This window comes from Balaenoptera physalus, assembly GCF_965194825.1.
Source record: "Balaenoptera physalus genome assembly, chromosome: 15".
Classification (NCBI taxonomy): Eukaryota; Metazoa; Chordata; class Mammalia; order Artiodactyla; family Balaenopteridae; genus Balaenoptera; species Balaenoptera physalus.
Genome location: NC_138894.1, coordinates 12,468,938 through 12,495,284, shown reverse-complemented (window position 1 = coordinate 12,495,284; position 26,347 = coordinate 12,468,938). Strand labels below are relative to the sequence as shown.

The following is a 26,347-nucleotide window of genomic DNA, read 5'->3' as shown; positions in this document are numbered from 1 at the left end:
TAATTCTTCAGTGCATATCAGTTTACGATATCAACTCATCTGTGACATGGCAGTACTTTGTGGAGCAGAACAGGCCATTTTGATGGGGGCCGTGCAGGAAGCAGCAGATCTGGAGCACGGAGCTCAGCCCCCTGGGCACTGCACGGGGCTTAGGTCCTCAGGAAAGGCCAGGATTCAGCAATGGCATCTTCTCGGGAATTGGGGGTTAAATTGCTGTATTCTTCCGCTGAAGTCTGTATGTTTGTATTTTGCTTTCGGGGGTTGTAGTTGCTATAGTGATAAAGAGAGAGTATCCTAGAGGTGAGGAAACATGAATGAAACCAAGCAAATTTTTGTTTCACTCTCTTCAGCAGATAAACACCGTCGACGTATTGACCACGATGGGAGCTATTCCTGCCGGGTTCAGGCCTTCCACCCTCTTCCAGCTTCTGGAGGAAGGTAACAGGTGTCCATCAGCCACCACAGACTTTTAGTTAAGCGGTCACTTTTACATCTAATTTTTCTGGCACAGCCAAAGCAAGTCATTGAAAAAGATGTAACATCTCACATCTCTCGGACACTCATCTCTTCCTTCATCTTGCCTGTGAAGGAGGAAGGAGCCCTGATCCTATCAGAGGCCAAGCCCCCGTCCTTTATTTCAAAAACGCGACTCTTTGATCAACCCTTTCCTGTATCTTCAGCCTGCTCTCCCCTGCCCCACTGGCTGAGTCCCTCATCAGTAGTCCCAGCAAACCTAAAACCTCCCACCTTTACGGACCAGCTCCCCCCAACCCTGTCCCATCCTGGATGAAGCCTCCCTTTCTCTGCTTTTCCTCACAGTGAGACTTTTCCAAAGAGTTTTCCCTATTCGCTGTTTCCGTTTCCTTAATTCATTCTTGGATTGCCCTGTACTTGGCAACATTTGTTCATAAGCTCATTTTAAAGAGGAATAATGTTGTGGGGAGGCTCCCCTGTATACCCTGAGCTGCTCAGTCATCTGTGGAGGGGCTGCTTTGAGGCTTCTCTGTCGGGAAGCTCTTCTCAGCCCTCCCTGAACACCCAGCTGCTTCTCATGCTTTGTTTTTTTTTTTTTTTTTTTAATTATTATAAATCTCTTTTTTTTAATTTATTTATCTATTTATTATTATTATTATTTTGGGCTGTGCTGCGCAGCTTGCGGGATCTTAGTTCCCCGACCAGGGATCAAACCCGGGCCCTCGTGGAGTCCTAACCACTGGACCGCCAGGGAATTCCCTGCTTCTCATGCTTTGGGTCTCAGGGTACATTCCCAGAGACACCTTCCATGTAGGCCCTCCTACTCCCATTCACTTGAGCACCCTTTATAAGTCTAAGTCAGCTTATAATTATTTTTTCTTTTGTCTGCTTATTTTTCGTAACTGTTTCCCCCACTGAAGTGTAAGCTAATGAGGGCAGGGGCCATATTTCTCTGATTCACGTTTATGTTTCCAGCTCCCAGCATAGCACCTGGCAGAGTAGGAACTCAAAAATGAGTTCTTGGGTGAGTAAATGATTTTGTAATAAGTATTCTTCATGACACAAGTATGGAAGAACAGTATTAAAATGCTTTTGTGTTAAGAAGTAAAATTAATGATTATATACTTTTTCTAAAATAGCTAAAAAGTGTTCACAGATTTTCTGCATTTTACAAAAATATTTGAATGGATCATCTTCATCATGGGGCATGTTACTGGCCTAAAAGTCTTTAAGGTCTTTCCTAAAGCCACTTTAAGATCAGCTCTCATGTGCTTCTATCCTTACGTTTCCTGCTGTTGTTCTTATCTCTGTTGGTACGTCTGTCTTAGGAAGCAAGTTTCTAGTAAACAGCTTGGCATTTTCGACGTCTGTTTCCTAAGTTTGTACCATAACATCATGAATTTGGGGTTTTGAATTTCATTCGTTCTTTGTAAGAAAATAAAGGAACAATTATTTTTGCAGGGAATCAATTTCGAGCAAGTTACTTCTTACAACCAGCGCTCACTACTTCACAACTGGCCTTCAGAGATCTAATGTGGGATGCTAAAACGGGCTCTGTAAGTATGGTTACTGTCAGTAAAATTATAAATTTTCCAGATTTTGTCATGGTTGCAAATATACAGGTAACGTAAATTGATTAATGCATTATAAAAAAACAAAAAAAAATTGTCTCTGTATTGTAATTTTGAAACACTTAGTGACAGTTTCATAGCTGAGACAAAACTTGGGTCTGTTACCTTGACTTTATCTAGTTTCTCTTCTCCATTGCTCTCTTCTCCCGTTGTTACCAAGGAAATAATACTAGGTATCAATCTTAATCATTCTTTGCCTCAATTTTTTCATCTGTAAAAAGGGAAAAATAGTAATAATACTTCCAACATAGGGTTATTATGAGAATTGCATTGAATGTGTGAAGGGCTTAGAACAGTGCCTGACACATGATGATAACTTAGTAAATGTTAGCCAGTATCATTATTATTAGTGGTAGTAGTAATATTATTTTAATTAAATAGGAATGAGGACCTTGGCAGTACTTTCTGATGATATTTTGTGGGGAGCTTGGAGTGAAGGATTACTGGTCTCCCCCTTATTTGAAGTAGGAAACGCTCTTGACATTTAATTCTCCTCTTCTCCTCCTTAGAAGATATAAACTGCATTTGAGCTCCTCACTCCCCTTCCTGTTTACCTTCTGCTTTTTCTCCCTTTCTCCCCCAGAGCCTCAGGGAAGAATAAGAGAACCCAGTGTGGTCAGGTTTTGTGGGGAGGGGTGGTGCAGAATTTTCGTGCTGTTTTTCTTGTCAACCAGAGCAGTACCTGGAATCTTTTTGGCATTAAATATCTCCTATTGCAAGTTTACAAATATGTTATATTTGGTGTGTGTAGTATACTAGTACTGAATAAATAGCATTTAATTTTGTGAACTTGTACCCAGAGAGCTCAATTGTCAGCTCTCATTTCTTAAATTGAAAAGGTGACAAACTGTTAAACATTGTCTGATTTTTTTTCAGTGATACATTATTTAAATGGAAAGGTCCAGGACCATAAAGCAGAATGTTAAGAATTGAAGATGTTCTTAAATAAAAAAACACTAGAATGCCAGTTTTTTTAATTGACATTCTGAATTATCTTGTGAAGTAGATCTGAATAACTACATCCAATGGTCAGTGCGTTCTCTCTGTCAAAACATCTATATAAGAAGCCAGGGAACAATGCAGATAAATGCTTGGAATTGAAACAAGGAGGAGCTAGCTGGATAATATTAACGCCAGGTGTCACTGGTCACTATGCTGTGGTGACCTTCTACGCGGACCTGCCTTGTGTAAGAAGGAGCTGTAAGAACGAACCCGGAATACAGTTGATTCCATAGTCAGGTCATTCTTTTTCCCTGATTGTACTGATTATTCTTTTCATCACAATTTTTGTGCTTTTAACAAAAAAATGCAAAATTTAAAAAAAGATTTATTTATTATTTATTTATTTTTGGCTGTGTCAGGTCTTAGTTGCAGCACACGAGAGGTTCGTTGCGGCACTCGGGCCTCTCTCTAGTTGTGGCGTGCGGGTTTTCTCTTCTCTAGCTGTGGCATGCGGGCTCCAGAGCGCGTGGGCTCTGTAGTTTGTGGCCCATGGGCTCTCTTGTTGAGGCGTGCAAGCTCAGTAGTTGTGGCACGCGGGCTTAGTTGCCCTGCGGCATGTGGGATCTTAGTTCCCTGACCAGGGGTCAAACCCACGTCCCCTGCATTGTAAGGCGGATTCATTACCGCTGGACCACCAGGGAAGTCCCAAAAGCAAATATTTTAAATATAAATATTTATGAAAATTTTAACTGAAGTTTTGGGTTAAATTAAACAGACTATTGAAACTTTTCTTGTGTGTGTATGTTGTGTGCAAAATTTATTCTTTTGTTCTTTTTTTATTCTATATGCATTTTCTTAAGCATTTACAAAAGGTGCTTTGAAAATGAATTTGTCTTATAAGTCATAAAAGTAAACCTTCCTCATAACTAATTCTTCTCTCAGATTAGGTCAAGACCAAGTCGTGTTTCCTTGATTCTGACCCTCTGGAGCTGTAAGATGATTCCTCTTCCAGGAGCGAGCATCCAGGTTCTGAGCAGACACGTGCGCTTCTGTCTGTTTGACGGCAATAAGGTGAGCTTGCTGAGGAGTTAAACCGGTTCCCACCATACGTTAATGCCACATATTCACCGCGTACTGCACAGGGGCTGTCTGTCTCTTTCTCCCTCTCAACCTCTCTCTCTCTCCGTGCGTGTGTGTATAAGTATCTATATAAAATAACGTGTGGTAGAGTGCAAACTACATGTGTTCTGACGACACAGACTTAACTCCTGGCTCTTTCAGTTGCTAAGTGTGTGATATTTATACATCACAGTTAACGCCTCTGAGCCTTAGATTTTTCACTTACAAAAAGGTACTGATGCCTATCTTCTAGTATTGTATACAGTTCAGGTTTGAAGTTTAGAGTATTGCATTTCTGACAGGTGTACACACCTGTGTAACCAACATCCCAGTCAACATATGGAGCATTACCATCACCTGACAAAGTTGCCTTGTGTCCTTTTCCATTCTGTTCCTCCCTGATTCCTAAGAGAATATTTTCTACCCAGTACCAAAAAATTTGAATAACTCTTAATTAATTGATTTATGAGATACAGATGAAACAGTGCATAGATGGAACTTTATGACTTTAATTGCATACACTAGACAAGAAGAAAGATTTTTAAATCAGTGATCTAAGCTCGAACTCAAGAGCCTAGAAAAGGAAGAGTGAGTCAATCCCAAAGGAAGTAGAATGGAGGAAATAATGAAGAGCAGAAATTAATGAAATAGAAAACAAGAGAAAATCAGAAAAGGCAAAGTTTATTCTTTGAAAAGATTAATAAAATTGAGAGATGCCTAGTAAGACTGATCAAGAAATTTTAAACGAGAGAAAGAAAGAAAACAAATAATTGTTGCCGAAACTCTGCCTCTGTTCACCGGTGCCAAATAGAAACACAGAAACAGAGTTTTGGATGAAGTAGAAAGAGTAGCTTTTATTGCTTTGCCAGGCAAAGGGGGCCACAGTAGGCTAATGCCCTCAAAACTGTGTGTTCCACCCTGGAGCGGGTAACGAAGAGTGTTCTAGTGCTCAAGGAGCAGAGCATGATCGGCTCATGGACATTCTTCTGATTGGTTGGTGGTGAGGTAATTGGGAATCAGCATCATCAACCTTCTGGTTCCAACCAGTCTGGGGTCTGCATCCTTGTGGGCAACACACAGTTAAGTTCTCCCACCTGGAGGGGGTTTCAGTATCTGCAAACCAGCTCACATGACACGACTCAGAATATTATCTACAGCCCTTGAGGAAGAACTAAAGGTCCTCGACTTTGTTTAATGGCTAAAGTATTATTATTTTGTCTTGCTTGACTGTTTTCCTTTCTTTCTGCATTTTTTCACTTCTCTGATTAAATTTATTCTTTGACTAAAGTTTTTCTACAGACAAAAGGCAGGCGGAGGACAGGGGTGGGGTCTTTTCTGGGAAGGCCTTGTAGGGTCCTGCTTGGTTACATGATCACCATCTGACATGAAAATGGAGACCTCAGCACAGATCCTGCACACATTAAAGGGATAAGCAGGGGATATTGTGAACAACTTTATGGCAGTAAATTTGATAACATCAATAAACAGGTAAATTCTTTGAAAACCATAACTTAATGAAACTGACACAAGAGAAATAGAACAATTTGAATGACCCCTGTTAAAGAAATTGAAACAGTAATTAAAAATCTTCCAATAAAGAAAACTCCAGACCCAGATGGTTTCACTGGTGGATTCTTCCAAACATTTAAGGAAGAAATAATACCAATAGTACACAAACTTCCAAAGGATAGATAAAGAGGAAATGCTTCCCATCTCATTTCATGAGGCCAGGAAAAACATGATACCAAAATATGACGAGACATTACAAAAAAGAAAAATTATAAGACCAGTATTTCTCATGAATATATAAACTAAAATCCTAAACAAAATATTAGCAAATTGAATCTAGCCATGTATAAAAAAGGAGAATATATCATGACTAATTGGGGTTTATTTGAGGAATTCAAATGTACACACCTGTGTAACCAATATTTAACATTTGAAAGTAGGTTATTGTAATTTTCTATATTAACAGAACTAAAGAAGAAAAATCACCTGATCATCTCAATAGATGCGGAAAAAGCAGTTGACAAATTTTAACACCCATTTATGATTTTAAAAAAGTTCTCACCAAACTAAGAACAGAAGGCAACTTCAAATTGGCAAAGGGCAACGAGAGAAAACTAAAGCAAAGCTACTAGCATCATCATACTTAATGTGAAATATTGCACACTTTTCCCCTACAGTCAGGAACGATTCAAGGATAGCCAAGAAATAAAAAGATAACTCAGGTTTTTTTAATTGACAAAAGACTTGAACAGGCACTTAAAGAAAGAAAATATGGGGACTTCCCTGGTGGCGCAGTGGTTAAGAATCTGCCTGCCAGTGCAGGGGACACGGGTTCAATCCCTGGTCCGGGAAGATCCCACATGCCTCGGAGCAACTAAGCCCGTGTGCCACAACTACTGAGCCTGCACGCCACAACTACTGAAGCCCGCATGCCTAGAGCCCGTGCTCTGCAACAAGAGAAGCCACCACAATGAGAAGCCCGCACACCGCAACGAAGAGTAGCTCCCGCTCGGCGTAACTAGAGAAAGCCCGCGCACAGCAGCAAAGACCCAGTGCAGCCAAAAATTAATTAATTATTTTTTTTAAAAAGTATAGTACAAATGTTTAAAAAAAAAAAAAGAAAGAAAATATGACAAACCAATGGGCCTATAAAAAGATACACAACATATAATAAGTCATCCAGGAAACGCAAATTAAAACCAGAATGAGAGAGAGCCAACCATAGGCTATGCTTAAGAAACCACCTTAAACATAATAATATAGGCAGGTTAGAAGTAGAAGGGTGGAAAAAGATACACCATTCAAAACATATTAATATCAGACAGTATACTTCAGAAGAAGGAAAATTACTGGGAATAAAGTGGTACATTACATGATAAAATGGACAATTCACCAAGAAGATGTAACAATCCTAAATGTGTATACACCTAACATCAGAGCTTCAAAATACATGCAGTAAAAATGGATAGAACTGAAAGGAGAAATGGGCAAAGCCACAGTCATAATTGGAGACTTTAATACTTCTCTCTACAGTACTGTAGAACAAGTAGACAGAAGATTAGTAAGAATATAAGAGAACAGAATAACACCATGAACAAACTGGATCTAATTAACATTTGTACAACAGTTCACCCCCAAAGAGGAAAGTACGCATTCTTTTTAGTGCATATGGAACATTCAGCAAAATAGATGGTCCTGAGCAGATTTAGAAGAATTGAAATCATACAATGTACGGTCTTTGATCACATGTGATTGAATTAGAAATCAGAAATGGAAAGATAACTGGAAAAATCCTTAAATACTTGGAAATTAAACAACAGATTTCTCAAGAATCAATGGGTTAAAAGAAAATTTCAAGGGAAATTAGGAAATATTTTGAACTGAGCAAAAAAATGAAAATGCAGCATAGTATTTGTGGGATGTTAGCGAAAGCATTGCTTAGAGGGAGATTTGTAGCACCAGAAAAGAATTCTCAATTCCATAGTCCACCTCCTGAGGGGCTGATGCTTGCCTTGAGATCTGAGGGGTGAACAGGCCGTAAGGAGGTGAAGAGAAAAGGGGACAAGGGGAGTGTGTACCTGGCTGAAGGAGCAGCATGGGCCAGGGCCTTGGCAGGAAAGCACTTGGGAAGGGGAGCCAGGGGGCTGAGTGGGGGGAGCAAGAGGAAGTGTAGGGCGGGATGAAGCAGGAGATACAGCGTAAGACGTTGTAAGCCATGATGTAGGGAGTTTCGTCTTTACCCTAAAAGCGGGGAAAGTCATTGGAGGTAAGACATGACTTAGACGTATGTTTGGGGATGATTTCTGGCTCCTCTCTGGAGATAGATTGAAGGTGGGGCGGGGGTCAGAGGGATCTGAGTAGACCACTTGGGGGCTATGTCACAGTGTGGTGGTCAAAGGCCAGCAAGTGTCGCCTCAAGAAAACGAAATCTGGAGCCATTTTGCCTGGAATTAACCCTGGCTCTGCCAGCTGGGTGTGGGATGCTGACCAAATGACTCGACCTTGCTCTCTGTCTCACGTGCATCCCTTAGGGTCGATGTGAGGACTAAATGAGTTAATGAAAGTAAAGCACTTAGGCCAATACATGGAACATCATAAGTTGACCAGATGAGAGATGACGATGGTAACTTAGATAAGGGAAGTGGAGATGAACGCTGTGGCCGGAGGGATATTTAGGAGGCAAAACCCAACACAGTTTGGTTGGTGGTGGGTTGGATGTGGCAGGTGAGGGAGAGTGGGACGCCAAGCGTGACGCGAGGTCTTTGACTTCCACCTCGGGGTGGATGGTGGTGACGTGCAGTGAGGTAGAGAACACTGATAGATATCTTTCCTTCTGCTGAGTGTACTTCTAACTCGCAGCATGAGGAAGGTACCTTTCTTTCATCTGCACTGGGGGTAAATAAATGAACTTGTGTTACTGTAAGGGTCTTTCCTTCCTTCTACATGCTCTGCGCAAGATCACTGCCAAAAACGAGCCAGTAGGTGTCGCCAGTGACCAAGAAAAGATGAATTGCCTTCTTTTTCCCAGATCTGGTTCCACATTTTTTGCTGTACCTCTCGCTATTCTCATACGTGACAACATAAAACAAAGATTAGAATTTTATTTTGAATAATATATCAAAATAGGAGAAGTTATTTTACATAAAAATAATAGAAGTTAGTTTATGAAACAAATTTATGCCAAATTTTCCAAATCGAGGAGTTAGAGAACATATTTAGTAGTTACACACTCATGCTATTTACTTAAGAATACTTCTTTAATAAGCCTAAGCCAAGTTACAAATAAAAAGCATTATTACTAAAACTAGTTAATGAGACACTACTTCCAATAATGACTGAGTAAGCTCCTCTCCAAATAACTTGCCCAGTGATGAGAACTGTAAATTCTGGGTAATATCTGCAAAGCAACTCCCTCAGGGCTCTGAAAAGCATCCCAAAGCAGGCAGGTCCTGGAGGGACATCTTTAACTCTTGAGTCTGCTGTTTTATTTTTTCTCTTTGTTCCCTCTTTTTTCATTCCTCTGTTTTATTTTTTTCTGTCTTCCTATGTGTTACCGGAACATTTTTTAGAACTCCATTCTGAATTGTCTGCCGTGTTGTTGAGTGGATCTCTTTGTATAGCTTTTGGTGTGACTTTATACCTACATAACTTCCCATAGTTGGCTAGTGTCAACGTTCCAGTTGAAGTGACATGTAGAAACCTTACCTCCCTTTAAACCTCTTTACCCTCCCTGCTTTCTAATTGTCTTAAATATCTCCTCTACATACATTGAGAACCACATCACACAGTGTCATAATTTTCCTTCAACCGTCAAGCATAATTTAGAAAACTTAAGAGAAACCTCTCATATTTACCCTTGCTTTTACTCTTTCCATTGTTCTTCCTTCCTTCCTGATATTCAGAGATTTCTTCTTTTATCATGTTTTTTTCTATTTAGAGAACTTCCTTTAACCATTCTTTAAGGGTAGGTCTGCAGGCTACAAATTCTCTTAGTTTTTCTTTATCTGAGAATGCCTGTTTCCCTTTATTCCTGAAGGATATTTTCACTAGCTATACAATTCTAGCTTGGCAATTCTTTTCTTTAAGCACTCAAAAAATATTGTTCCATTTCCTTCTGGCCTCTGTCTGATGAGAATTGGGTTTTCCCTATGAGTGAATCTAGGTGGTGTTTTTCTCTCATTGCTTTCAAGATAATTGTGTTTAGTTTTTAGAAGTTTATGTACTTTGTCATGGATTTCTTGGGTTTAACCTGTTTAGGATTTTCTCAGCTTTTTAAACTGTAGGTTTATGTCTTTTGCCAAATGTGGGGATTTTTCAGCCATTATTTTCTCAAATACTTTTCCAGCTCCAAACTCCCCTCTCCTCTGGGACTCCGATGACATGAATGTTAGTTAGATCTTTTGTTATAATCCCACAGGTTCCTGAGGCTCTGATCATTTTTTCCCATCTCTTCTATCTCAGTTGTTCAGACTGCATAGTTTCTGTTTTCCTATCTTCAAGTTCACTGATTCTTTTCTCTTCTATTCTGTGGTTGAGTCTATTCAGTGACTTGTGTAGGTATGTGTGTGTGTCTGTTTTTAATCTTGGTTATTGTATTTTTCAGTTCTAGAATTTCCATTAGGGTCTCCTTTATCTTTCATTTTTTTGTTGAGATTTCCTTATTTCTTTCTTGAGGCTTTGTATTTCTTTCTATGTTTTAAATTTCTTTTAAGCATCTCCATAGTTGTTTATTGAAACATTTTTAGATGGCTTCTTTAAAATGCTTGTCAAATAATTCCAATATCTGTGTCATCTCATATTGGTATCTTTTGATACCAATCTCATTCAAGTTGAGATTTTCCTGGTACTTTATATAATGAATTATTTTTTTTCTTTTTTTTATTGTATCCTGGACATTTTGAGTGTTGGGAGTCTCTGGATCTTAGTAAGTTTAACTTCTATTTTAGCAGGCCTCTGACACCATTACTGCCAGGTGAGAATGGAAGTCCAGGTTCCCCACTTGGCCTCTGCCCACACCCCTGGGGGTAGGTATGCCTCCTTACTTTTGGACCCTAGTGGAAGTTCAGGCTCCTCTCTAGGCCTCCAGAGACAGCACTCACTGTGTCATTCCTCAGGACCTATGACCTCTAGTCAGCCCACTTTCCTGTCTCCATTCTGGACATTACAAGATGATAAAAAATAAGGTTTCTGAATTTCATTGTGTTAAATTTTCCATCAAAAAAAGAACTGTGAACAAATGCTGAACTCTAGCTAATGATATGCATGCTAATGTATTTAGAGAAAAGTTTACTTATGTCTGCAAGTTTGCAGTGTATCAAAAAATTAGGTGAATTGATGGATGGACAGAAGATATATGTGGTAAAGCAAGTATAGTAAAATATTGATGGCAGAATCTAGGTGATGAGCTTATGGGTGTTCACTGTAAGTTTCTTTTAACTTGTCTGGTGCGTTTGACACATTTCATAATTAACCACCATTGTATGTTTCATCCTTAAAAATTGATTGAAAACCCTTAAGAACTCAGTAAGAAATAATACATCAACTAATTGTATTCGTTTTGCCAATAGTAAAAGAAATAGAAAACAAGTGTAAATCTCACATTTAGACTCTTATCTTAGAACGTTACAATCTTCCAATTTGTTTATTCTTTTCCTTTTACATGTATTTTATACCACAATCTGACTTTTACTGGAATTAGCAATATTTGTTAAATTAGTAACTATTTCAAATACATAGAAACATGCAGAAAAAAACATAACAGCTACCCATGGCCTTGTCACTTAGTTCTATTGAAGCCTCTCAGTTTGCAATATGTAAATGTTTAGCCTACCTACTTAGCTGTAGATTATTCTCATAAATCTAAAATCACTCTGTATTTCTTTCTCCTAACACACCAAAGATACTAACATGCTTTAGCTACCTACTGCCCCATCTTGTCATCGTTGCCTAGAAGTTTTTTGGGTTTTTTTTTAATGCAAACAAATCGTTTTTTTAAAAACAATAAATATGTAATTACGTATAGTGACATATTTTGTTAATATCTATGCTCCGGGTTGTTTCTTGTATTGTTAGTATTTGATTTCTTCGTGTGTCCTTAGAAGCACATTTTATGCAGAAGATATTTTACCCTTCCCCCCCCAGCCAAGCCCCACCAATCTAATGGTGTTGCGGTTGCTACCAGCAATACTACCCCCACCTCCAAACTCCAGTCCAGAACCAGATCTTACAGTGGAGTTTAGCGTTCTTGATCTAAGGTGATGTCAGGGACATCACCAATTCATTAAAAGGTTCACTTGTTTACTTGGCTCTGATCCTGGTGTCATGGCTCCATCTTTGTCCTCCTGCCTGCTTAGGCTCTTTACTTCCTATGAGGAGGAAGGTTGGCCACCATCTTTCTTCCACCCTACTGGCTTCAAGCAATAAGGCTGTCTCTGTTCCTCTATCACATGTTGAGTACCATTAGCCTCTGTAACATACAAATCCGGCTCCTTGTCACCATATCCCGCTCTAGACTCAGAGCCCAGGAGACCCCCAGTTTTAGTCTCACCCTATTCTTTGTTTTTCTCTTCTGTTTATGGGCCATTGAAATATTCATCTCACTTTTGAGTCCTCCTCTGTCTTTTTAAGTGTCACTGCTTTATGTTTGGAGCAGAGCAGCTGTGTTGAAGCATAAATTCATCTTGAGTAGGAGCCCTTATGATTCTTTTGTTCTTTAAATATTTATTTATTTATTTGGCTGCGCCGGGTCTTAGTTGCGGCACACGGGATCTTCGTTGTGGCACGCGGGATCTTTTAGTTGCAGCATGGGGAATATTTAGTTGTGGCATGCGGGATCTAGTTCCCTGACAAGGGACCGAACCCGGGCCCACTGCATTGGGAGCACGGAGTCTTAACTGCTGGACCACCTGGGAAGTCCCCCTTATGCATTCTTGATGCAGTTTGCTAAGTGAAAAAATCTCTAAAATTTTGAATCCTTGATTATTCCATCCTTATGCTCTGAGCCAGTCATTCACCCTCTCTCGAGGCAGTTTTCTCAAATGTATAATGAGATGTTTGGACTAAGTCCTTTTTAGCTCTCAGAGTCAGTAACTCAAGAAAGATGTAAAATTATCAAGCAGAAGAAGTTATTCCTCAATTAAAATCAGCATTCTCCAAGTTGGGAAGATAAAAGCAGAGATCGTATGAGATCTCAATTTCAATGATTGCAAAGGAATTCTTAGATATTAGAAGTGGGGAACACTTCTTGAAAAACCAAGAAGGACCTTAGAATAAATAAAATGCAGTCTTAGATTAGACACCAGATAGTAATCAGAAGGAGTTTGTACTCCAAGAGCCCAGTCTGAGAATATATATCATTTTAGAAAAGGTTTAAATAAATTCATTTATATTAGTTGTGGAAGGAAATGGAGACTTTCTCTGTGGAAAACAACTTAGCTGCCCATAAGAGCCTCCTAGTTGCCTACCAATAGCAACACAGAGGGCAGTGAATTGAATTTGACCTCATAGGACACGTTCAGGATGATTTCTAATTATTTTTAAAGCTTAGTTTTAGAAATGCTATACTAAAATATTTTTATCTAAAATAAAAATTGTATATTATCTATGCTTCTGGAAAATGTCAGTTTTGGCCATAACTTTATAGAATTTGAACTCTTTTTTTTCTTTTTTTTTTTACAGTTTTTGCTCCTTTTGTATTCTATTGATTTGTGTATATTATAGGACTACCTTCTTGCAATAGCATTTTATAAGAGATTAAATTCCAGGAAAAATATACTTTATGGGCCTAGGGATCTTGAAGAAAACTGTAACCGTGTATCTGAGCTGGTAGCAGTGTCTGTCTTGATGGCAGAGTAATGGATTGCACATAAAATGCTCTTGTGGGTCATATTTCTTAAAAGGTCGTTCATACCTAAAATTTCTCTGAATTTTCTGGTTAATCTATCTCATATATTAAGTATTTCACTTAATACAATTGATCACTAGTGCAAAGATCTGAGTCTGAATTCAGTTATCAGTTCTTTCGTTGTGTTATAAGTGCTGTAACACTTGTTTTTTTGTTAATCCTTTTAAATGTTATGTATGTATAATACTTGATGTAAAAAGAAAAAAGAATTACAGAATTACACAAAGTAAGAAATAAAATATCCCTCTCTCCCTCTGCCCAACTGTTAACTGTTTGAGACTTGGAAGTGGTAACGTTTCAAAGAGCTTTCTACAATATGATTTCAAATGGGAAAATCTCATTTCAGGTTCTGAGCAACATTCATACAGTCAGGGCCACATGGCAACCTAAGAAACCCAAAACATGGACCTTTTCTCCCCAGGTAAGTAATCTGCTTACTTGTGAATGGAAGTAAGCAGAATGTAATGAAACATGAACTTTTTTTACCTGATAAGTATTATATGATTAATTTCTAAGGCAAGATTGTCAAAGTGTATTCCTGAAATAATGTATTTGTATTTAACACAGAATATATGGGGCCAGATCTGAATCTTTAGATTAATGTTCTTTGAGGACTTTGATAACAATTACTCATGTTTCTGACTCACCAAAGTTATAATGCCTATGAATCATCTCATTCAATGGATGACAGGGTTTAATTCTAGAAAATTCCCTCTGATGAGAAATGAAAACAGAAAGAGAAAACTTAGGAAATGTTTTTCAAAAATGCAATCTCCAGCTGTGCTCATGGGAGTTGTGCTTTCTTCAGATAAAATCAAGGGTGACGCCTAGGGAACTGGTCATTACACCCAGGCACTGTCAAGGCCGGGACAAGCAAAGGCTGGAATGAGGTTAAGTGGCTTGAAACCACCGAGTCAGTGCCACATAGATGCCAGTGGAGACAAAGATATCTTTATGTTCTTTTAATAATGTTAATTTTCTATAGTTCTATTTACTTTACTTTTTTCCTACCTCCAGAGTTTCATTACTTCCCTCCCACAGCTAACTCCCTTATGTCACTGCCCCTGAGAACCCTTCATTAACCTTCCCCTATTGCATCAGAAGATCTTACAGCAAGACAGAGGTTCACTGAGAGGACACAGCATGTGGAGGAGGCCCGGCCACCTCGCCTGTGGGCTGTGTGTGTCCACACTTGTCTACCACACGACTCCTACAAGTCCAGTTTGATCTTCTAAGCGTCCTACTCCTTACATTTTTTTAAATTGTAACAATATAATTGTTCCACTCTTTTTTTAAAAAATTTCCTTTTATTTTATTTTTTTTATGTTTTGGCCACCCCGCGCGGAGTGCGGGATCTTAGTTCCCCGACCAGGGATCGAACCCGTGCCCTCTGCAGTGGAAGGGCGGAGTCTTAACCACTGGACCGCCAGGGAAGTCCCCCTACTGCTTCCATTTTGACACAGTACTTCACAGTTCTGATAGTGTGTCTCTGTGCATGTGACGTGGTTAGGGTAGAATTTTCCAAGGTTTTCCTGGATATAAAGATGAACTGTTTGGACGGATAAATAATATGTATATGTTGGTTTGTTGAATGAAATTAAGCGTCCTTAGGTGTGAGGCATTCTTCCTAGGTACTGCGGGAGCTTACACGTTAGTAGAGAAGACACATAAATACATATAACACCAATATCCTCTATTTATGGAGCTCTGACCACGTGCCAGGCACTGAGGTGGGCCGTTACGTGCATTTTCTCATTTAATCCTTAGAGTCGCTCTAAGGAGTGGGTGCTGTTGATAACTGTCACATGGGCAGAACGTCATGTCACACAGGCAGCACTTGGGGATCCAAGTGCTGTGGAAGCACAGAGGAGGGTGAAATTAATTCTAGTCCTTAGGCTCAGGGAAGGTTTTATAGAAGAGAAACTAAACTTTGAAGGATGAGTAGGATTTTATAGGCAAGGAAGAGGGATGTAGTTGTCCAGGGAGGGTGAATGGCAAGGGCAGAAGGGAAGGAAAGGAAAATTTCCAAGGCATGCCTGAGGAAAGTTGAGCAAGTGTGTGTGCAGTCTACAATTTTAGTTCTGTTTCCAAAGGACAGCGGTTAATATAAATATAAATATCTTATCAGGGAATTTCCTGGTGGTCCAGTGGTTAGGACTCCACACCTCCACTGCAAGGGGCACGGGTTCGATCCCTGGTCGTGGAACTAGGATCCCGCATGTCGCGTGGCACAGCCCCCCGCCAAAAAAATCTTATCATATATCAAACTATTTTTGTGATACCTCTGGAGACCTTGGTACAGTGCTTGTTTCACATTAGCCTCTGCTCTAAGCATAGAGTAAGTGAACATAAAGGTAGTTTTCTTCAATACAAAAATTACATTTTAAAATTTCAAATCATTGGTATAGATGAATCCAATCCATCTGCTTTTTGTTTCCTTTAAAAGACCTTTATTATGATGCAGCGGCATAAACTATTTATAGATGAATAGAGCTGAACCTGCCCTCCATTTTTAAAAAATTTATTTTATTGAAGTGTAGTTGATTTACAATGTTGTATTAACATCTGCTGTACAACAAAGTGATTCAGTTACACGTATATATACATTCTTTTTCATATCCTTTTCCATTATGGTTTATGACAGGATATTGAATATAGTTCCCTGTGCTATACAGTAGGACCTCATTGTTTATCCTCCAACCATGTTTCATGTTTATTAGTAATTTTCGTTTTTGGTATCATTTCAGGTTACTGGCATCTTGCCCTGCTTGCTTGATGGTGACTGCTTCATCAGGTCCAATTCTTCTTCTCCAGATCTTGGAATATTATTTGAACTTGGAATTTCTTATATTCGCAATGTATGTCAGTTGAAAGATAAAGCTTTCTAAGGTGTCAGTTAAAGGGGAAGTTTTCCCTTATGTCCGTCTTTAGTAAAATAATTGAGGTTTTTATGTGTAATAGAATTTTAATCTCTTGAGGAATGAGAGTGACAGTGATTCTAATTTTTTTATGATGCTGCTTTTCCAGGAGTGTTTAAAATAAGTGTACTTGTTTACATTTATAGCTTGAGCGAACTCCCGTGCTTTTAAAGAATGAAGATTGGAAAAACATGAGACCTTGCAGAAAGTGATAAAAGATGCTCAGCGGCTTTGCAGCGCAGGGTTTTAGCTCTGTCCTGGAGGGTCAGAGCGCCCCTAACCTCGTAAATGAGGGTTCTAATGAAAGGACCTGGCAGGGTGGTAATTTTTATAAAGGGAACACCAGAAACTTGCATTAATTTACATCATATACACTGTTGAATCAGTGAGTGTGGGTCTGTGGTAATAATTATGTATTTCCATATATTCCAGTAATAGCTTGATGGGTGTAGTATGTGTGCTTGGCCTCGTGATAACCCAGAGAGCCAATTCTTATTACGTTAATGGTGTAATACCGTCCTTTCATTTCTTTAAGGCAAATTCATCCGTCTCCTGCGGGTGAGTAGGACAGGAGCAGGTCCCCCAGGTGAACCCCAGACGCCTCTGACAATTGACAGTGGGGTTAAGTTCTGAGCAGACGGACCCTTGAATGCTTTAAGCGGCTCATTCCATTTCTTACTGAGACAGAGCCTCCTACTCTCATGTAGTATTGAGGTGATCTGGAATCATCCCACAGCATATTTATGTCACTCAAGAAGCAATAGTGGGCTTCCCTGGTGGCGCAGTGGTTGAGAATCTGCCTGCCAATGCAGGGGACACGGGTTCGAGCCCTGGTCTGGGAAGATCCCACATGCCGCGGAGCAACTGAGCCCGTGAGCCACAACTACTGAGCCTGCGCGTCTGGAGCCTGTGCTCCGCAACAAGAGAGGCCGCGATAGTGAGAGGCCTGCGCACCGCGATGAAGAGTGGCCCCCGCTTGCCGCAACTAGAGAAAGCCCTCGCACAGAAACGAAGACCCAACACAGCCAAAAATAAATAAATAAATAAATAAATAAATAAAAACAAAAAAACCCCTGCTACAGTCTAAAAAAAAAAAAAAAAAAAAGAAGCGATAGTAACAGTTGTCGTATCATCAGCTTTAGGGGTTTTTCAGGAGCAATTTAACGAGAGAGGATTTTCACTTTACATCCTGCCTTTACCATCTGGCCTGCAAGTCAAATGGGACTCCACTGGGTTTCACTTTGTTTTCTTGTGAAGAACTTTTTAGTTCTAAAGGCAAATACTAGTTTTATTCCTTTTAGAAGAACTTGGTATGTGCTTATAGATTTGACTGATTCAGACATTAAGTTTCATACACTTTTTTATTTTCTAGTCAACTGGTGAGAGAGGAGAATTAAGTTGTGGCTGGGTGTTTCTTAAACTTTTTGATGCCAGTGGAATTCCTATTCCAGCAAAGTAAGTTGGCTTATATATTCCTTCCAAATGGGTAATCTTGTGGAAATTCATTTTTTAGAATCTAGATACCTCAGGTTTCCAGAGTGTATTATTAACGTTTCAGTAACTTGTGTGGAGAGGGCTTTTAATGTTGATTTTAATGTTCTTTTAGGTAGTATATGAAAACAGCACACATGATCTCATCCTAGCAGGAAGAATGACACATGTAGCAAAGGTATTTTAAAAGATATTTGCACCGGTTGTCTGCTGAGAATATTCTTTCAGTGATTTCCTGTGGTATTAGTACATTTCACAGTGCTGAAATACAGCCTGATTCTCGCCAAAGAGTGAGAAAGCTGAGTCTGGGGTCCCCAGGTCCTCCGTGACTCCGCCTTTCTTCCGTAGATGGTACATGGAAATTGTAGCGGCAGCCACTGTAAACAAATTTAAAATTTAAGACCAAAAACAAACATTTGTAATGCATTTGCAATATATACATAACAGTCACAAGATTATTATCCCTAATACAAAAAGAGCTTTCAAAAACTAAGAAGAGGACAATCCAAATTTGAAAATGGGTACACACACACAAATCTAAGTCTGGAAGATCAGAAACCCACAGAAGAGATACAGATGGGCAGTCACTAGGATGATTATTGAGATCCCAGATTTGGAATGGTAAAATTCAGGGCTGTAGCCTGGGCTCTGTCCGTGTAACTGTAAGCAGGTTGTCTGCAAGCCTCAAATTCCCCCATCTTTAAAATGGGATCATAATAGTTCCCAAGCCTAAAGGTTTAATTCAGGTAATGCTCCCCTCTTCCATCTTTACTGATACCTCAGGGGTGGGCGTGACCTCCTTACCACAGGACAGAGGTAAAAGCCCTCCCATGATGTTACCCCAGTGGGAGGGGGAGGGGCCTGTAGATGTAGAAGCCCAGGCTTCTTGTGGGGTTTTTTTTGTTTTTGTGCTTTTATTTTTTGTCTTTAATACTGTTCAGGGTTTTTCACTGTGCTTAGTGGGAGGGAAAAGTGTGTTTATCCAATCCTTCTTAAAGTGAAGTCATAGCTATTTTTTTAAATGAGGTGGAGGCCTATGTATTGATACAGAAACATCTCCAATGTGTATTATTATGTGAAAACAGCAAGTTGCAGAATCGTGTGTGTGCTGACTCCACTTCTGTTCACAAAGAGCTGTGTTCGTGTGCGTGTGTGTAAACCGTTCCCGGAGGTTGTCTCTGGGGAGCAGAACTGGGGAGGTGGTGCCACAGGATTAAGGAGGCCTCTTACCTTCTGCTTCCACACTTACGGAGCACGCAACTTTAAACGTGTGTCAGTTTAAGATTTACTGGTTAAATGTATGTGTTTGTTTCCATTTGTATAGAAACAGATAGGACAAGGGGCTACCAAACTAGGGGGGAAAGAAGGGGGGAGGGATTTTTCATTTTTTGTTTATCATTTCTATGCCATTTGAACTTTATACAACAATCTACATGTTACTTTTATATTTTAAAAATAGTATGAATTCATAATAGCTTTATTTCCAATGATGATTTGAAACATTTGAAAAATGCATTTAAATAACACGAGTCATTAAAGTCAAAAGACCTTAATGACATCAATTAATCTTTCTCATTTTTATGTAGAAAAATGTATTTTCTATGATTCGTAGTTAAGAAAGAGACTTTATTTACCGAGATGGTAACCCCATGGAGGTATCAACAACCTTCATTCTCGTTTACCAATGGGGCATAAATAAAATGTCTGTGAATGCGTCTGTGCTAAAAAATGTTCCACTACTGACTCTACTGTTTCACAATGTCCAGAACATGTATCCATCATGGTATATTTTTCTTTTGTAGAACTTATGAACTCTTCTTGAATGGAGGCACCCCTTACGAAAAAGGTGTTGAAGTGGACCCTTCAGTATCCAGAAGAGGTACCACTCTTCTGTGTTGCTTTCTTTCCTTTCCTTAAAGGTTAAACAAGCAGAAGATGCATCGGAGAAGATACCTATAGTCTAATAAGCATAACACTTTTCACCTGAATTCACATTTTTTAAAATATGTCATTTGATATTAAAATCTTAGTCATTTTTATCTAAGTGCTTATTTTCTTGGTAGCATATTTGAGACTCTAACGTAGGAAATTAGGATGCATGAGGACCCTGTATTGGTTCCTTTTCACTGAACACGGGGCCACAAAATTAATAGAATAGGCCAATTCAGTGATTGCCTATTGCTAGGTCAAAGGGTGTAGACATTTGAAATTGTGGTATACATGCCAGGTTGCCCTCCAGAAATACTGAGCATCTTTTAATGTGTTCATTGACCAGGCACTGTGCTAGATAAAGGGAAAATGGAGAGTAAGGCAGATAGGGCCCTTGCCTCTTGGAGCTCAGAGCCTGTTGGGTTTGAAACTCCCCTCTTGCTCCTCAGACATCCCCCTCCTTGCTTCGTGATTTAGGACACACAGCACTGCTGCCGCCCCAGCAATGCCAGTCCCACCTTCTTGGAACAGGAAGGAGCTGGGATCTGGGATGCAGCTGGTTCTACTTGGAGTCAGACGTGCTTTTTAAACTCCTGTTTTCTTTGTCATCTGGCAGCAGTGATGCTGTCACGGTACCTGATGTAGTGGCAGCTCCAGGGGTGGGCCGGTTGGGTACGTTCTGAAGGTCCTTAGGGCACATCATACTTCATCAGTTCATTTAGGGTGTATGGGCGACTCCTGCCTCTCATACAATTCAGCCCCACTGGTGCTGAAAAAAACTTTGTCTTATTTTTATATATAAAAAATGTATATAAAATACTCTATTTTATTATATTCACTGCCTAAGCACTTAAAGTTTTGAGATGTATTTTTTATTTTTTTAAAGCACATGGTAGTGTTTTCCATCAGATGATGACAGTGAGAAGGCAGCCTCAACTTCTAGTAAAACTGAGATCTTTGAACAGAAGATCAAGGAACATGCTAAGGTTGGTACCTGCTGTTACCTGTCTGGTGAACTTGGGCCCATTCAGCATTTGTGGACCATCTCTGCTTCTGGCTTCTCCACACGCTTGGTCACCTTTTGTTAGTTATTTTTTTTCCTCACTAATTCTTCTGCCAAGGATCAGTAGGGAAATGGAATAATAACACATTTCAGATGAGCTTATTCTTCTGTTTACCAGTTAGCACAAATGATGGATGCAGTCAGAAACAGTAGAGAAACTTTTGAGTCAACGGGACTTAGCATCCACAGTCCTACCCTTAGGGAACTTTGGGGAACTTTTTTTAATGTCAAGTTTGTTGAGGTATAATTTACACGCAGTAAAATTTGCCCTTTTTAGTTTAAGTTCTTTGCATTTTGACAAGTACATACAGTCATACAACTACCACACAGTCAAGATAGAGAATATTTCCATCACTATAAACAGTGAACTGATGCCCCTTTGTAATCAGCTCTCCAGCTCTGGTCTCGGGCAACCGCTCATCTGTTTTCTTTCCCAACAGTTTTGCCTTTTCCAGAATGTCCTACAAATGGACTCACACAGTACATAGCCTTTTGAGTCTGGCTTCTTTCGTCTAGCGTAACGCAGTTGAGATACACCCATGCTGTTGCCTGTGCTAGTGGTTTCTTCCTTTTTGTTCTAACTAGTATTCCATTCGGTGGATATACCATAATGTGTTTATTTATCCACTAGTTGACAGATACTTGGGTTGTTTCTGGGTTTGGGCAATTATGAATAAAACTGCTGTATATATTTGCGTAAGAGTTTTTTTGTGTGTGTGGGCATGTCTTCCTATCTCGTGGGTATAAATACCTAGGAGTGGGATTACTGGATCATCTGGTGTTTGTTTGACTTTATAAGAAACTGCCAAACTGTTTTCCAATATGACTAGGCCATTTTATACTCTCTCCAGCAACATATGAGAGTTCCAATTACTCCGTATTCTTGACAACATTTGATATGATCAATTTTTTTCTGTTTTGCCCATTTTCTTTATTTATTTTTGGCTGCATTGGGTCTTCGTTGCTGCCTGCAGGCTTTCTCTAGTTGCGGCGAGCGGGGGCTACTCTTTGTTGCAGTGCACGGGCTTCTCCTTGCGGTGGCTTCTCTTGTTGCGGAGCACGGGCTCTAGGCACGCGGGCTTCAGTAGTTGTAGCACTTGGGCTCAGTAGTTGTGGCACATGGGCTTCAGTAGTTGTGGCTCGCGGGCTCTAGAGCACAGGCTCAGTAGTTGTGGCGCACGGGCTTAGTTGCTTCATGGCATGTGGAATCTTCCCAGATCAGGGATCAAACCTGGGTCCCCTGCATCGGCAGGAAGATTCTTAACCACTGTGCCACCAAGGAAGTCCTTTCCCGTTTTAATAAATGATTAGTGGTAGCTGTTGGTGGCTTTAATTTGCATTTTCTTCAGGGAGATTTTGCACTGGTAGAATCCCAGGTCGATCCATTTCTAACTCAGTAACCTCTTGGACAAGTCATTTACCATCTTTCTCAGGGTCTCAAGGTCTACGTCTTTAAAATGGACATAATAATAATATTAACCCCATCAAGCTCTGAAGAGGTTTAAGGAAAAGAAAATATATAAAACACTTAGTTAGTATTTATAGTACATGGCTCACAGTAACACACAATAAGTACCAGCTATAATTATTATTATTATTATTATTATTATCATATGTCTAGATAAATGTAAATATAATGGCAGGTGGCTGGCACTGTCATCAAATTTGTTCAGATGAGGATGTGCTATGTAGCTGGTAAGATCAGGGGGATTCAAAATAAGCTTTGAAGGTTTGGAAGAGGTGCCATTTGATGATGTGGCGATGTGGAGAGCACACAGTGGACAGAAGGGGCAGAGGGAAGAGCGTGGCTCGGGAACAGAGACTGATGCAGTTGACTGGCCCCACCGTGACCTGCTCTCTCTGCTCGCGGATTATCAGGAAGCAGGGAACCTTGGCCCACCTCTGTGAATGGTTGCTTTTCTCATTCTAGATCATGATCCCAGTTTAAATATCCCTTGTTCTTATCTCTAGTACTGAAATGTGTATTATAATTATAGTGTTAACAGTTAAATCTTTCAATAACCATTAATTATGCGTTCATGGGTAGTATTCATTCTCTTGGCTTTTTTTCTTTCCTGGATGTTCATAGAGCCTATAAATTCCCTTTTTTTGGCCAATCTTTCCTTGGACAGTTTTTATTTTTCAAGATTAAAAAAAGAAGCACAGTAGCGGTCTTTGTAGAAGAAAAGCTAGAATCCTGTTTGGCCTCATCCTTCCTACTTCTTCAGCCTCCCGCTACCCGTCTTGTTGATAAGCTTTCGACAGTCCGAAGCACTCCCAAGCGTGTCTGTCAAGTACAGCTCTTAATAGTGTTTCTTTGGCCCCAAATATCAGTTTGCAGATACGCTTTACAATCTAGAGATCAAATCTGACTTGGATGTGCGGCGGTCAGATGGGCGGGCCCGTTCTCCCAAAGCAATGAACGTTCTTCTGTATACTGGGTTCTCAAAGAAGGGTCCCAGGTCCTCATCCCCTGACCTCAGGAACTGAGCCCTTGTTGGTTACCGCATACAGTAAGCACCCGAAAAATGTTTGTGAAATAATTTCCAAGTAGAGCTCTTCCTGCTGGTGTAAAAGTGGTCGGGAGCTCTGCTCTGCCTTCTGCGGTCCCTGGCCTCCCCCACATCGTCTTGGTGGATGCTCCTGTCTCCTCCCAGAGCCCCGAGAGAGACCTGAGCACCGTCTTGAAATTGCCGCTCCATTTGCCTGATTCAGAAATGCGCTCTGCTCTCCTGGTAGTGTCAAGCGTGGGCCGCAGGGCCCGCCGGCCTCAGGCAGGCTCTCCCAGAGGCAGGCCGTGGGCACGGTGAAGCCAGAGGCCTTGGGCCCTACTGCCGGGCCATGGGCTGGGGTGCGAGGGCTGTGCTGCGGGTCCAGGATGAGAGGCTGGGCTCAGGCCTGTGCACCCTGGAGGTGGAGCCTGAGGCGGGGCTGACCCTTCCCAGTCTCCTGTCCCTGACCTGCCACCTGCAGTGAGTGGGGGAAGAAGGCAGCTGATGCTACCAAAAGCCCTCCTCCTTCCCTCCTCCAAAGTCCGTCCCGCCCCTGTCCCCACGCTCCCTTGCTTAAGAACTTCATCTTTTGGGATTTCCCTGGCGGTCCAGTGGTTAAGACTCCACGCTTCAAATGCAGGGGGCGCGAGTTCGATCCCTGGTTGGGGAACTAGGATCCTACGTGCCGCAAAAGAAAAAACGAAACAAACAAACAAAAACCTTCATCTTTGTTTAGCCAGATTTCTCTGCTTGAAGGAGAAAGGACAGGGGCTCTTTTTGTTATGCCAAGGGACCTACAAAAATGCGGGCAGGGCCAAGGGTGGGAAGCCCAGTTATAATCTGCATTAGTGCCCAGTTTGCCCAGTATCCTTGCTGGTCGGCTTCATCCTGCCCTCTCACCAGCCAGCAGTCTTCCGTGTGTGTCTCCTTTGGCTGTCAGGAGCCCTGTGAAAATCCGATGAATCAACGTGGACTCGTCTCCTTGACCAAAGAAACAGCACCAGAATCCTGTCCCTGGGTCTCCTTTTATGGAGACAACTCCGATCATGTTGACCCTCAGCTGAGATGGAAGAGGGAGCAAATAGATCCTCCTGTTTCACCAAGACTTGCCTTTCTGATTTTGGAGCTGTTTTTCGATGGGGTTTAACTTGGTGTGATTTGGCCAAATGCATGCTTTTAAGCCTCTGATGAGGGAAAGCCCTGAATTTAGACCCAGACTCCCAGAGCGCGGGTTCTGAATACCGAGAAATACCGGTCTGTGGCAGTAGGCTACATGCCTGTATATAAATTTGCTATGAATTTGTTTATTTTCCTTTGCCTTTTTGATGTATGCCATCTTTTTTTCTCTTTTACTTCCATTGTATTATTGCTAAAAATAAATGAAGTAATAGTGTTGCTTGCCAGGGGCCCAGTATCACGTTTATTGCCCTTCTGTTGGTCAGTCTGTGAGGTCAGAAAGAAGTATATCTTTACTTCTTCAGCTCAGAGCTTCCTGGTCACCTTGGCTTTGGGAAAATCAAAGGATTTCCCTAAAGGAAGCTCTGATAAAGAGCCGGCAGCGTTGCTTCGTGTTACGGGGAGGTGCCAGAAGGAAAGGAGTGCCTGCACTGTGGGCGCTGAAGGCCTCTGCTGCAGGCTGGCCGCAATGCCTGCCAGACAGAGCAGGCCGGTCTGGGAGAGAAGGGGAGGAGAGAATGGAAGGAAGGTTCCACCCCTTCCCCTCGTAAAATTAATGTCTGTTTTTCCGCATGAGACATGAGTTTGGGCTTGCTGCTGAAACACTGCCCACATAAGCCATAGACCAGAGGGCGGGGTGTAAAACAACCCTTGGGAATCACAGCATCAACACCGAGAAGGCATGTGGTGGCATCAAGGCAGCTTAAACGTTCCCCCTGCAGCCAGCCTGAAATCTAGGTCAGGTATATACAAGATCAGAATTTTAGCAGGGTTGGAAAAAGATGACTTCTGGCTCTGTGTATGAAATGCTCTATATGAATGTAAGTGTGGTAAGAGAATCTATCTTGTGTTTTGGGGCATTTCTAGAAATGCAAGGGTTAGGGAGTGGTCAAGGATACGTATCTAAGTTCCGTGAAACTAGTCATAGGGACCCATTACTCCTGCACCATCCCCCGGGGTCACGTTCATTCTGTTCTCTTTCAGCAGGCGGGAAGCCTGGATGTTACCTCTGTGATTGATTTTCCCTTCTAAAGTTCTCATCCTGGAAGTTAGAATGAAGGATTGTTTTCTGAAGTTAAAGTCTCTTTTAACTTTAGGTGGTTTCCCTTAGCCCAAACACATCTTCCTCTTGATAGAGGACATTGTTTGCAGGGTTTTCAAGATTTCCTATACGGTCATTCTTCATGCTTAGCGACAGAGTTCATGTATTTCTAAAAATAACACAGAAAATGTGTGTTTAGAATGATTCAAGACATTTTCTTGAGTATCTGCTAAGGTTAACTCTGGTGCTCAATATTCCCAGTATTTAGTGTGTACCAGGTGTCAGGTTTTAAAGCACTCACTTGTTGTATTTCCAGATCATATTTTGAAATCTCAATATTGAAATTTTATTTCTGTTTTTTTATTCCCAAGTATTTTCTTTCTTTCAATGCTATTAGATATGCTGTTAAAGGAAATTAACGTTTTAATTTCCTTTTCAAATTGTTCATTGTTAGTATATAGAAACATGACTGATTTGTGTATGTTGATTTTATATCCTGCAACTTTGCTGCATTTGTTTATTAGTTCTAACAGTTTTGTGTGTGTGTGTGTAATCTTTAGGGTCTTCTACATATGAAATCACGTTGTGTGTGAACAGAGATAATTTTACTTCTTTTTTTTCTAACTTAGATGCTTTTTATTCATTTTTCTTGCCTGAC

At 40.6% G+C, this 26,347-nt stretch overlaps 1 protein-coding gene across 7 annotated transcripts in view; it reads left to right on the top strand.

The window, feature by feature from the left end:
* The window catches only part of NPHP1 (nephrocystin 1), a 102,554-nt gene that overhangs the window by 27,096 nt on the left and 49,111 nt on the right, over window positions 1–26,347 (top strand). For 6 of the 7 annotated variants that reach the window (XM_082426780.1, XM_082426783.1, XM_082426781.1 and 3 more), the window contains exons 9-16: window positions 351–438; window positions 1,936–2,030; window positions 3,990–4,118; window positions 13,925–13,999; window positions 16,326–16,436; window positions 17,869–17,951; window positions 19,790–19,866; window positions 20,803–20,902. In XM_082426780.1, the coding sequence (XP_082282906.1) occupies window positions 351–438; window positions 1,936–2,030; window positions 3,990–4,118; window positions 13,925–13,999; window positions 16,326–16,436; window positions 17,869–17,951; window positions 19,790–19,866; window positions 20,803–20,902 (758 nt within the window). The remainder of the gene's footprint in view (window positions 1–350; window positions 439–1,935; window positions 2,031–3,989; window positions 4,119–13,924; window positions 14,000–16,325; window positions 16,437–17,868; window positions 17,952–19,789; window positions 19,867–20,802; window positions 20,903–26,347) is intronic. The other variant, XM_082426784.1, reaches the window with a different exon arrangement.